At 40.7% G+C, this 14,189-nt stretch overlaps 1 protein-coding gene across 1 annotated transcript in view; it reads right to left on the bottom strand.

Moving 5' to 3' along the window:
* VPS53 (VPS53 subunit of GARP complex) overlaps positions 1-14,189 on the bottom strand; it is a 270,995-nt gene that overhangs the window by 203,753 nt on the left and 53,053 nt on the right. The window contains exons 5-7 of the mRNA XM_073615146.1: positions 10,553-10,639; positions 4,829-4,944; positions 641-760 (exon numbers count right to left, since the gene is read on the bottom strand). Of these exons, the coding sequence (XP_073471247.1) occupies positions 641-760; positions 4,829-4,944; positions 10,553-10,639 (323 nt within the window). The remainder of the gene's footprint in view (positions 1-640; positions 761-4,828; positions 4,945-10,552; positions 10,640-14,189) is intronic.

Here is a 14,189-nt window from a genome sequence, read left to right as displayed (position 1 = left end):
CAGTAATCTTTATTTGACTTTACAACCACTTTAAGGATGCTTGAAAGCAATATTCTTTCTGCAAAAGTATGACATGGCTCTTGCGGACCCAAAAGCTACAGTTCTCCAAAAAGCAGACATGTACTTGCTGATCGCACAGCTATAGGTCTTACTCAGCTAGAGGATTGTCAGCCCTCTTCAGAGACCACAGCTTCCACACAGAGAAAGGGTTCTTCTCTGCACCTGCTGACAGTTCACTGGCTTTTCTACTCGTTCTGTAGCAGCTTTTTGAAGACAAAAAACTATAGACTTTAACCATTTGACCTTCAGAAAGGTTTTACCACCTTCATGACCAGACCAATTTTTGCTATTCAGCACTGTGCTACTTTAACTGGCAACTGCGCTGTCATGCAACACTGTACACAAAATTTATATCATTTTTTTCACACAAATAAAGTTTTCTTTTAGTGCCATTTGATCACCACTGGGTTTTTGCTATATAAACGAAAAAAGACAGAAATTTTTGAAAATTTAAAAAAAACAAACAATATTTTCTACTTTCTGTAATAAAACAAATTTTTTCATAAATTTAGGCCAAAATTTATTCTGCTACATGTATTTGTTTAGAAAAAAAGAAAGTACATTTTAAGCCCTTTCTCACCTTTCTGATAGCTGGCGAATCTGAGGAATACCCATATACTTCTGAAAGTGCTCCAAGACATTCACCACCCCTTGCAGGAGGTTGGCAACTTCCCCATACTGCCTTTTTCTTGTCATTGCTCTGCAAAACAATACAATAGGGTTTATTTTATTTTTATCATTACTTTTTTATGCATCCAAAAATAAAAACATCACCCAAAGGCGGGATAAGTTATAACCAAATATGAACATAACAAAATAAGAAAAAAATAAGTACAGAAGAATGCAGCACATTAGGACCGACCAATAAGGCAAGAGTAAAAAAGGTTCAAAGACTCAATCTTGTTTTGCCCACTGAGCCCATGGTTTCCATGAATTCTCAAAAACTGAGTATTTGTCTAGGCTAAGAGACAACAATTTTTTTTGTATACGAAACAGGCTCTTACCAGCTTAACAGCATCTGGAGGATTAGGTGCAAGGTTCCGTTTCCAATGCCTAGTAATCATAATCTTAGCCCGGGAATAGGATATGGGTGACAACTGTATGAAACTGAAATGGGAAGTTTTCTATGCCTAGGTTTAGAATCTCAAGGGCTGGTGATTGAAGAACTATACCGGTGACCTCAGAAATCTTTTGGAATATTTTCCTCCAGAAACTGTTTATGTAGTTACAATTCCACAAAATAGACATCGGTGTTTCTATGGAGTCGCTACCTCGCCAGCATAAAGGGGACTACGAGACATAAAATTTGGCTAGTCTAAAAGGGGTTAAGCACCCCCATTGGGTAATAATTTGTGTCAGTTTCTAATAGTCAATACAGTTGGTCTGAATCGGTAAAGGAGGCAGAAAGATCTAGCTTCCATTGGTGAAAAGCAGTAGTCTTGGTGAAGCATGTGTTATTGTGAAGAGTATTATAAAGAAGTGCTGCTCTGAATTGGTGCAACTAATAAATAGTATTGCCAAGCTTTGGTGGGTATAAATACAGTTTTGAATCGGGAGTGACCATAAGAAAATGTGTGATTTGTATATATCTGAAATGCTCAATGGATGACAAGCCAAATTCGCTCGCAACTTCCCAAAAGCTTTTGGGGGTGCCTTCTGAGTACAGATCCAGGTTTGTGAATTTCCAAGATTTAGTGGAGAAACAATATATGAGGACATCCAGAACACTAATTGGCATAGAGATGGGACTAACTTGGAGGTAAGTCCTAGAGCAGGGGTAGGCAACCTTGGCCCTCCAATTGTGATGAAACTACAAAAGTCTCAAGAGACATTGCAAGACCCTGACATTTACAGGCATGACTCCTAGAGGCAGAAGAATGATGGGATTTTAATTTCACCACAGCTGGAGTGTAGAGGTTGCCTACCCCTGTCCTAGAGGCTGAATAGAAAGATCTCCATACAATAAGGGATGACTGCACAGAGAGGCATAATAACTTGAGAGCTAGAGGTCACCAACAATAGGGTTTACTTTTAAAATCTAGGTAACAATTCTGTAGTGACTGCATATACAAAATTCAGTTGATTTCGGATTTCATCCGTCTTCAAGTAGAAGAACAAAGGTCAACAGGAAACTACACTTCTATTTTATGTACTGACATTTTACGATGGGGAAGGAAAAGGAAAATCTAATGAGAGAAAAAAAAACTAATTTTGGCTGGAGTTACACTTTAAATAAAAAGTAGCTCTGTGTTCCCTTTACCATGAGTTCAGCAATGCTGGTATTCAATTTTCAGTGAAGTTATCACCATTACAAATTTTTGCGTTTTCACTCAGTTAAAATAATGTGTAGGTCAGATATTGATTTATCCATTTTATGGCAAACAAAGTAGTCCAAAGCCAGAGCAGTGAAACCGATTAAAGCGACTGTTAGAATACCATTTAAAAAAAAACATACAACCCCTGCAAAGAAGACTTTCAATGCTTACCTCTTCCTTGACTGCTCTGCTAATTCTAGCTAAACTGAAGTGATACTGCTACCTGAAGAATCTGACACTTCCAGAACTGTCAGATGCCTGGTCATCTACTATTTCACTACTAAGCCCTGTACTAGACAAAAAAAAAAAAAGGGGGACCAGGTATGTGACACTTCAGGAAGTGTCAGATCCTGAACAATTTCAAGACAGTGGTGTCTCTCCAATATAGCAAAGACTGGCGAGAGGTTAAGTATTAAAGTATGTCTTGGATAATGTGGAGGGAAATCACAAAGTTTTTTATTGCAGTCTGTGTCCCTGCTAGGTAAATTTATTCTGTCCTGGTGACCACTCTCACTGGGAATATAAGTGAGGGAAAATGTAAAAATATGAGTTGCCGCCAAACCAGGAATAGAGATGACATTTTTCAATGGAGACACCTGCTCCAAGGACAACTGTCTAAAGAGGAGATTTACCTACTTTGGAAAGATTTGTCCACACTTCCTGTTGTGTTTGCAGGAAAGGAATTGAAGGGCTTTCTCTTAACAGCACATAGATGAAAAACAAAGCCTGACAGGAATTTTAACCATTCCCTATTCTATTCAAAATCGGAAAACATATTTGACTTCAGCTATACGTTAAATGTCTTTTTTGCATGGAGGTACTGTTAGAATTTTCCTGTTTTACATTACCTTGTATGCAACATATCTGATGAATCTCCTTAACTGTCAAGTTGCAGAGGGTGCAGCAGTGCACCCCACAAGTCAGAAGTGTAATTTTGAGTTATTCTGTCTGTCACATATGATGCTGCTAAGTTTCCCTTTTGCAATTTGTCTTTAGTACTGCACCATCCAGTTCCACTACAGGCAGCCTGTCATACTCTATGAGAAGCTGACAGCTGCTGCGGCTGGACGGTGCACCAAGCGGTACTTACGTTTAGTGCAGTTATATCCAAGTGTTCTGGTCATTTGTCTCTGGGTGCATACTGCTGTAAATGAAGCTATGTTGCACAGTGTCCTTGTTTTATAAAAATTATGCAGTGCAATACCTTATGATATCCCGTTGCTCTCCTTCCCCCATCTGAGGACTACAGCGGGAGGAGCTGAGATTCCCCTCTCACATCAGCCGGAAGGAGAGGAAGAGAGTGGCAGGAGGTCATGTAACCACTCAGCAGCACTCTAAAATAAGGTATTGAGCTGCATAATTTTTATAAAACAGACACTGTGCAACATAGCTTCCAATAACAGAGAGTATTCTAGTTATTAGGCACAGTTGCTTTACACAGAATAGCAGTGGGGTAGGGAGCAGATCGGCACTGACTCAATAGCTGGGGGAGAGGGAGAGACTGTGGCCTCACATAAACTGACCACAGTATCATGGATCAGCAGCCATGATTACCGTGGTCAGCACATACAGGGGGATACAGGAACGGGCAGGATCAACCAGGTATTTTATAGCACAGAGAGGGACAAATGACACACAAACACTATGTTGTATATCGTGCTTTAAAAGAACAGGATTTTTTTTTTTTTTTTTTTTTAGGGTTACAACCGCTTTAAAGCCTTCAACCCAAGCACATTAGGCCAGCCTATATTGCAGATTGCACTTCCTCATCATGTCAAAACAAATTTCAAAATTAGTTACCAGGAAATATAACAATGGAGTTTATCTTTGTTTAAATGAATCCTCAAGACCTGCTGTGAAAATGTATTCTTCTAAAAAGTCAAACAAGGAACATTTTTATTCAACAAGTCAAATGGAAACAACTAAATACATGAAACCGTATACCGGTACTTTCCAAATTGAAAATGAATATAGGAAAGCTTCCTATACGCTTTAGAGGTTTAAATCTTCTGCAGATGTGCATATATTTTGGTAGCCATACACAATCCTATAAAGCAATCAATGTGATAGAGAAAATACCTGCTTGCAACAGTAAGATTATTTAGGCGTTCAGTAAATAATAATAAATGTGCAATGGAAACAACCGTTATTGCAAAGCCTTCCGAACATGTTTTTATTCACAGAAAAATTCTCCCTGTATATGTTTTGCATTGTAACATAGACTGATGCTGTCTGACTGATCTTGATAAAAGGTCAGGGCATCCATGCTCCCTTTTAAAATTAAACAAAAAAATAATTTGCAGAATTCCATGACTAACCACTGGCTGCTAAATGTGAATGCATTTTTTTTGGTAAACGTGGCACCTTTGGGGGGGGTTCTTGCTGGCAAAGACAATAAACTGCATATTTGTACTACCACCAATTAATGATGTAATGAGAAGTGCCAAACTTACTCCAGAGAGTCAACTCCTCCAGCCAGCATGTGTAGATGGTTAAGAGTTGTAATTGATGTGGTCAGATGGCGCTTGGCATGGTCCAGCTGTTTAATATCCCGTGTGATTTCTTTCACCTTGGTAGAATCATATAAGGCAGGTTAGTGATGGAATGTTTCAGGCAAAGGATTTGAAAATCAATTTTTATTTCAATATGTCAAAGCAATCACCAATCATGGTATGCTGTATAAAATGGTGATAATGCTCCAGGGAAATATACACGTTCTTCACGTTGGGGACATGACATATACTACATTCCAAGCTGCACCTCAACTTTACATAATTGCTTCCATGCATATAAGCCTTGGCAGACCATTATATCTGAAATAGGAAATAGAGTCATGGCAGTTCCTTTATGCTTCATAAAGCCAAGAATCCTATTGAAAAAAAAAAACATTTGCAGACATTTCAAGCCCTCTTTTTGGACTTTTCCTTCTCACTTCTCCTCCATAGGTACAGAGTACAGTTAAGTGTCATCCTAGGACAGAAAGTGTGATACTGGCTGAATCATCAGGTGAACAAAAAGGGGAAAAAAGCCTGAAATAGAAAACAAATACAGCCACCACATCTGGTAATTTGCAATATATTGACAGATTATCTGCATTGAGAACCATCTGGCAGGAGCTATGTATACCAGTATATACTTTATGTAAGCAAACTTATTGCAGGGAGAGTGTCTAGGGACAAGTTTACTTGTGAGGATATGCTTAACCATAATGCAAATCACTATTCAATCACTATTTAAATAACAAGCAATATAGGAGCCCTCTACAACACTGACTGATAGGTAAGTAATTAGGGGAGTGCTGGGGAGGCTGCTACACACAGAAGGTTTTTTTTTTATCTTGATGCATAGTGTGCATTAAGGTTAAAATAACCTTCTGCCTTTACAGCTCCTTTAACTTATCAGTGTCTCACTTTATGAATTCTTTAACTTCAAGGCTGTAGTTGGCTCGAGTCATGTTTTAAAGAAGAAGTTCACCTTAGGAACAGCTCACATGTTCCACCCGTTTTTAGGGTGGAACACGTAACATGTTCCAGCATTTGCAGCCTCCCCCCACCACACTGTGACAGTGGGCAGGGGATCTTCTCCTCACACCCGCTGCCACCATTTGAAAATAGCGTGGCTAAACTAGAGACTACACGCACTACTCGGTCCCCCACCACACCTTCTCTAGGATTGACCACATATTTGTCCCACTACACGTAATCCCGAGAGTAACCTTCTCCAAAATTAATGATACTCCACTATCCGACCACTCGATAATGTCTATGTCGCTCAGGGGCGGGTCGGGGGTGAAGGGTCCCTTTCAGTGGTGCCTTAATGAAATTCTCCTAAGAAACCCAACCCATTGCACGCTCCTAGACAAAGCTCTTTCCGACTACTTTATTGAGAATGACACGGAGTCAGTCTCCCCGGGATGTCTTTGGGCAGCACACAAGGTGGTGATGAGGGGCAGGCTCTTACAACTCTCCTCTCAACTTAAAAAGGAAAGCAGGGCGGAAGTTTCGCGACTCACAGCAGACTTCCGCTTGCTGAGTAAAGCCCACAAACAACACCTTACACTGGATAACCTGGCCAAACTTGACTCAGCTCGAGTGAAACTCAACCTCTCTCTTACTAATTCCGCGAAGAAACACTTACGGTGGTCCGGCGCGCGTTTCTATTACCAATCGGATAGAATAGGCGCTAAGTTAGCTACCAAACTTAGCCCGAGGATCCGTACCTTGGCATTTCCCAAAATTCGGGCCTCATCGGGCAATCTGACGCAAAATCCAACCATCATTGTGAAATCATTCCATGATTTTTACTCACATCTTTATGAGAAAGTACCCCACACACATTCCAAGGCCAGACAGCGGTTTCTCCAAGACATTAACCTGCCTCACCTACAGCAAACACACCGCGATCTGCTAGACGCCCTCTTCTCCTCCGAGGAAATCTTAGATATCATTAAATCCTTGAAAATGAATTCTGCCCCGGGTCCAGACGGCTTTTCGGTATGTTATTACAAGAAGTTTGGCCCTCGTCTGGCTCCTTACATGGCCCGATTCTTAAACTCCCTCCGGGATGGAGCCCCTCTCCCTAGCGATTTAAACTCGGCTTTTATCTCGGTCATACCTAAACAGGGTAAAGACCCAAGTGAGGTGGGCAGCTACCGCCCTATTTCGTTAATCAATAACGATCTCAAAATAATGACTAAAATACTGGCAAACAGGATGTCTAACTTTATTGCTAATTATATACATAGGGACCAAGTGGGCTTCATCCCGGGGAGACAGGGCCCAGACCAGGTTCGCAGAGCTATTGATTTGATTTCCCTTCTGCAGTCCCAGTGGGACGGAGGCCCTGCTCAAGAGGGCTTCTTGCTGGATCTGCAGAAGGCCTTTGATTCCGTGTCGTGGCCCTACATTTTTGACATTCTAGAACGCTGGGGGTTTGGCGACGGTTTTCGCACGATAATTCACACATTATATTCCTCACCCTCAGCACAGGTGCGACTAATGGGCCATTACTGGGAACCCTTCAATATTCGTAGGTGAACTAGACAGGGTTGTCCCCTTTCACCCTTGATTTTCGCTATTGCGATCGAGACTCTGGCTATAGCCATCAGATCGAACGAGAACATCAAGGGAGTGAAATGTGGTCTTGACATTCACAAATGCGCCCTATTTGCTGACGACATGCTCTTGTTCCTCACTGCTCCTCTCACATCCACACCAAATGTCCTCAGACTTCTGAGAGACTTCGGTCTCGTCTCTGGTCTTCAGGTGAACGTGACTAAATCTGTGGCCCTCAAGGTTTCGGTCCCGGTACCTCTCATAGATCAACTCCGACCACACTTTCCCTTCACATGGGCTAGCGACTCAATCCCCTATTTGGGCATCAAGCTGATGAAAAACATTGGAGACTTATATGCCGCTAACTACCCACCCATGCTCCGCTCCCTAGAGCTGGACCTACAGAAATGGTCGAGGGAGGGCCTGTCATGGTTAGATAGACTCAACGCAGTCAAAATGACTCTCCTGCCACTCCTTTTATACCTGTTTCGCTCACTTCCTATACCGATTAAAAAATCTGTCTTGACCAAATTTCAGTCCGGGGTGATTAGGTTTGTCTGGGGGGACAGAGGTCATCGCTTTGCTAAAGAAATATTGTTTAGGCTTCAGGCGCAAGGGGGCCTGGGTCTACCAAACTTGTGGCTATATTACCAGGCAGCACAGCTAGCACAGTTCTCAGCCATCTACACTAAAATCTGCAGGCCAGACTGGATCTCCATTGAGAGACAAGCGATGCCACATTTCACACTCGACTTCTTAACATGGAGACCTCCCAAACATAGACCGGCCATCTTAGCCCCCACTTTGTCTCACTCCCTAGCCCTCTCCGATCAATTGCATATCCACGCCAACTTGATTTCCCCCTTAAGGCCTCTCACACACCTGTTTCACAATCCTGATTTTCCCCCTGGGATGAACATTCATGCATTTCATTGGTGGCTGAACAAAGGCCTTTTCCGGATAGGCCATTTCTTTACACCCAATGCCTAGGTGGCAGCCAGTTACTCTCAGGTTTCTATCCTGGACGATGTGTCTGTCAGCTCCGTCCGGGGGGCTGCCTCGCCTGGGTATCTTCCCGGCGTGAGCACTTCCCCGGGGGAGCTGGGGAGGCACCTCCTTTGGTGGGAACCCTGCAGCTCTCGAACTCCACAGTGTGTACCCATTGGGGTGGAGTGATGATCTCGGGGGCCTTCCTGGGGGGAGTTCCCAGTTTGAAATTCTTTTGAGGTTGTCCGTTCTCCTAGCGGAAATTAATAATTCATTACTAAGACAGTAAACATGCCAGGAACTTTGCTCTACCTTGGATGCATCATCTGTGTAAGTGCTATGTTGTTCCTTCCATGTATTTCCCTCTTTTGGCTGCCTTGGTCATTGAGGAGTATTATATTGTATGTTTTGCTCATATTACATTTTCATTGCAAAATTTCAATAAAAACATTGAAACAGAAAATAGCGTGGCTGTGCAGGGCTCTGCCCAAAAAAACATGTCATTTATTCATAGTTTCCTGTTAATAAATGCCTACAAGCACCGCCAGCCATTGCAGCTGACAGCTTGTAGTTCTCAATGAACTAAGAGGGCACTGGTGAGTGCTCTTGAAGTCTGTTAATCTTCCTGTTCTCAGGTAATTGCAGACAGCTATCCAGGGAGTGTGCAGGAGCCTGAGATTGCACCCGTGCTCTGCCGATCGTGGGTGCAATGCTCTGCAGGCTTCTTAGAAAAAAAAATAATAAAATGCAAATTTTTTTTCTCCTGGAAAAAAAAATGTGCATTTATTAGTCTCTTTTTCAAAAAGGTGAACCTATCCTTTAAGCAGTCCACATACATTAGATAACAGTTAGATGTAAGGTAATAAAGCAATCGCCTAAAGATCTGGGTTTTAAAAAAAAATTGACCAACTTAACCACATGCTGACCAGCCGCCGCAGTTGTACTGCGGCAGAATGGCACGGCTGGGCGAAACGACGTTATGTAATGTCGCTTCGCCCTGTGGCCACTAGGGGGTGCTCGCGTGTGCCCCCCGCGCCGATGCAAGTGCCCGGTGGCGATCTCCCGCAATCGCTCGGGGCACACGCAGAACCCGGAACTGTGTGTGTAAACACACAGTTTCCGGTTCTCTGAGGGGAGAACTGACAGATCTGTTATCTTCCCTGCACAGTCCCCATCCCCCTTTAGTTAGAACACGTACTAGGACACACTTAAACCCTTCACTGCCAGTGACATTTTTACAGTAATCGGTGCATTTTTAATCGCACTGATCGCTGTATTAATGCCAATGGTCCCAAAAATGTGTCAAAATTGTCAGACAAGTTCGCCATGATGTCGCAGTCACAATAAAAATCGCTGATCACCACCATTACTAGTAAAAAAAAAAATTATTACTAAAAATGCCATAAAACTATCCCCTATTTTGTAGACGCTATAACTTTTGCGCAAACCAATCAATACTAATTGCGATTTTTTTTTTACCAAAAATATGTAGAAGAATACATATCGGCCTAATATGAGGAAAAAAAATTTTTAATATATATTTTTTGGGGATATTTATTATAGCAAAAAGTAAAAAATAATGCGTTTTTCTCAAAATTGTCGCTCTTTTTTTTTTTTTTTGTTTACAGCGCAAAAAATAAAAACCGCAGAGGTGATCAAATACCACCAAAAGAAAGCTCTATTTGTGGGGAAAAAAGGACGTTGATTTTGTTTGGGAGCCACGTCGCACAACCGCGCAATTGTCAGTTAAAGCGACGCAGTGCCGAATCGCAAAAAGTGCTCTGGTCTTTGGCCAGCCAAACGGTCCGGGGCTTAAGTGGTTAAGCTAAACATACATTCTTCCAAGATCATTGCAGTTATGGTAACTTACAACAATCATTTGTAGCTCACATAATGTAGGTGGCCTTTTACTGTGGTCACACAACTGCCATCAGAATTTGTCAAAAACCACAAGCATAGGCCATTCAACACCGAACCTTTATAGGTACCTAAACATTATTCAGGATGCTGGACATGGAACAATGCCAAATCTGAAGACCTTCTGAATGAAATTCAGTTTACAGCGATGCATAGACACATCAGAACTAGAAACGTAATTTGCCATGCAGGCCACAGTGCGATGTGAAGTTTAGTTACCATTTGCTCAGACTTCTCAGCTTTGTCTTTGATGTCTTTGATCTTGCCAAAGAGTTGCTGTATGGCTTTCTGAGCCTCTTCCAAAGCCTGGGAGTAGGAAAGAACAGGGAAGACCGGCAATCCATCAATGCAATGTTAAGATGACAGTATTTATTATTTAACATGCAGATTCTGAGCAATGCATTCACTCCAATCTGAACGCACTTAAATCATGTTACTCATATCAATGTAAATAAATGCTATGTGTATATAACATTTCACATAAACACCGCAGATATACAATATTGTTCGATTCTAAACACTTTAATCTACAATGTATAATAATAAACAATTTAAAAAGCAGCACAGCGTGTCTTGCCAAATAATTTCCCTGACTCCTTTAAATACCATCTATATAAATACGTGCAATTTTGGCTTCTCGTGTTCAAACAAACAAAGTAATCTTTCAAAGGATGAGCACTTTGTATTTTAATTAGGATATTTTATGTCTTCATATTTGGTTAAACATACATTTAACATGCTAGCAAAAACATTGCTGCATAATGTTTTACAGGGGATTAAAGCCTTAAAAGTGAGCGGTGGCAACAAAAAAAGTTTGCCTCATACTGTATGAACAGAAAAAGATCAACATTAATGTTTTTTTTTGTTTTTTGTTTTTTTTATTCTGACCTCTAAACATTTATAGAAATGTTTGATTAAAGATGAATTCTAGGAAGCTATTAGAGACAAATTAATGCAGCAATCATTAATAGGTTATTAAATTTTTTTTAAGCGCTGCGCAAACTGTTGGCACTATATAAATCCTGTATAATAATAATAATAATGTAACTAGTATAAATATTTGAATCTAACTTGGTAGAAAAGCAGAACTTTACCCTTCACGACTTAGTAAAAAAAAATTTTCTTTAGCAAGGAACATAGTTTTCACATTAAAGTGGAACTTTAGTCAGAAAATGAAGTCCTGCTAGATCACTTCAGGCTGACCCCTTTTGCAGATATAGCGGCAAACAAACACCCCCCCGGTTGGTCAGTTGGCAGCAACCTCCCCGCGCTTCTTGATTGGCGGAGAGGCGATAAGGTTTTAGAATAGAGGATAGACGTTTGCTATTCTAACACACCTGGGTGGGTTCCGAGCGCATTGCTCTGAGCCCAGAGCCCACTCTATTTTAAAGCCTATTATAGTTTCTGGCTCTAATCAGGCGTTTAAAAAAAAAAAAACCCCGCCACTGTAATTCATGAACCCGGAATCCTGAAAGGGGCCAGAGGCATGAATAAGGGGTGGCAACGGCGATGGAAAGGGAATGCGGCACCTGTGTGCCCTTAATGAATGGGCAGCCCCTGGTAGCGACATCAACCTAGCTGTGCTGTATGAGGGGCTGTGTAAATCTTAAAAATAGATGGACAGAAATACAAATATATTTGTAGGTAAAAGAGCTCTCATATGTCTTTCATCTGCGTATTTATGTTTGCCTGGAAGCTAGCATTAATAACATTTACTGGATTTCCATCTGGGGAGATTGTTTAGCATCCTTTTACCTTTAAAAGGCTGGCAGACCCTTCTACAACTCTACAAATTCATTAAAAGAATGAATTTGAGTGGTATTGTTTCTATTTTAGAATGCAAAAGGTAAGAGTGATGAACCACTCACATCTGTAGTATCAAATAATCCCGTTACATATACAAGTACTTTATCATTGGTACCCAATTCTATGCAAAGACACACTATGGTATGCACAACAGAAGCTAAAATTCCACACTTCTCACTGTTTGGTAATTTTTACCAGTATTGTAAATCAATCTAAATTTGCAGACAGATAAAACATCCTGGTACCAATGACTGATCAGTATTCCTTGGCAAGTGTATTTAAGGTGGTGGAGGGATTGAAGGTTTGGGGGATCTACATTTCTTGTGGGTTCTACATCTTTACTTTACCAGTTTCACAAAGCTACAGGTTACCAAGTCACTAAGGACTATTCAAAAAGCTGGACTGTGTTATGACACAGATGAGCAGGTCATTAATAAAATCAGGAGCACAATAAAAAAAAAAAAAAAAAAACTTTTTTTATTATTGTTGTAAAATTCAGACCTGACAGAAATCAATCCCTTCTACCTCCTGCTTTGCAATGCCTGTGCAGTTAATCTGCATGCAACTAGAGAATGGAAATTTGTATTCGTATTAAAAATGTTATGAAATTGGTTGATCGAAATTAAGCAAGTTGAAGTTAGCTGGTTGGAACAGGCTGAATTTTGATCAGTGTGTGGCCACCCCTGCTTGATAGAAGTCAAACATTTGAGCAACTTCTGTCTAAAATGGACATGTTGGAAAATGCGATCAGTTGCTGCAGCATCTGATCAGTGTATTCTCACAGCTGGGAGCGACAGAGTCTCCCCGCTGTCAGAATGCAATAGCGTTAACAGGGAGGACCCCACCATCCACTAGTTAAACAAAACAAACTAGTAATGTATGACCAGCTTTGGAACTATTGATGGCGAGTTGCCAATGCTCAAAAGTAACAAATTGGGTGAAATGTGCAGCGCTTATGTGATCATGTAAACCATAACAAATAATAGGAGTACAAAAAACGTGAATAATAAATGATGTGCTCAAAAATACTCGGAAGGATATGCTGAGACCATTGTCTTCTTTTACACAAGCGCTTGATTTTACTGCTAACACGTGAGTGTATTTCCTTTGCTTTTTATGTATTAAAATTTCCATACGGAGTTACACTATATGCCTTCCTCTTTCTTTTAATGATGGGGCTGACTGCCTATATCTACGGAGTCCATCCATACCTTACACTTGTTCGGAGGCCCATCTGGAGGTCATATCTGGATAGAGCATCTGATCCCCTTGGTATATTATACCACAAAGCTTGATTGACTCACTAGGTGTACACCTATTTGTTGTTGAGTTCAATCCCTCTGGTAAGCAGCTTCTGGTGTCTTTGGTGGTGGACCTACTATTAACTGTTAATACACCATACATATTTGAAGTTAAAGACTGTCACTATATTATATCCACATGTGGTTGAGGATTATCATCACACATGATTGAAGCTTGTCACTGAATTTTTTCTTCTTTTTTGGAAATCACACGTCCAAGTTCCTTTGTTTATAGACATCACATGTCATAATAGAGGACTGCTTGGAGTATTTTTGAGCACATCATTTATTATTCACGTTTTTTTGTACTCATATTATTTGTTATGGTTTACATGATCACATAAGCGCTGCACATTTCACCCAATTTGTCATTTTTGCAACTTTATCCACTGCTGTGCTGGCTGCTTTAGTTTTTTTTTTTTTTCTTTGAGACAGCGCGGTATATATTTGTTTATAATTTACAATTCTCAAAAGTACACATTAACACTAATTAGAGAATTTTTATACGACTCAATTTTTATATTTTTGGCCTTCATCAGGCATTAAATGGGCGCAACAAAATCTTAATAGGCAGCTACTAAACTTTAATATGGTAAAGTTAAAAACACTACAATGGTCAAATTCACATTGGTTGAAGATACAACATAAGAATTCCACTGTAGCTGCACTCCTGAAAACACCTCAAGATCCTGACAGGGGAAGGAGGAGCTGTGGACATTCAACCTAGCTGCCCGAATCCTGGCAGCATA

Source organism: Aquarana catesbeiana, linkage group LG02 (genome assembly GCF_042186555.1).
Source record: "Aquarana catesbeiana isolate 2022-GZ linkage group LG02, ASM4218655v1, whole genome shotgun sequence".
NCBI classification, from domain to species: domain Eukaryota; kingdom Metazoa; phylum Chordata; class Amphibia; order Anura; family Ranidae; genus Aquarana; species Aquarana catesbeiana.
Note: the sequence above shows the minus strand (reverse complement) of the source record. Positions and strands in the feature narration are given on the sequence as shown.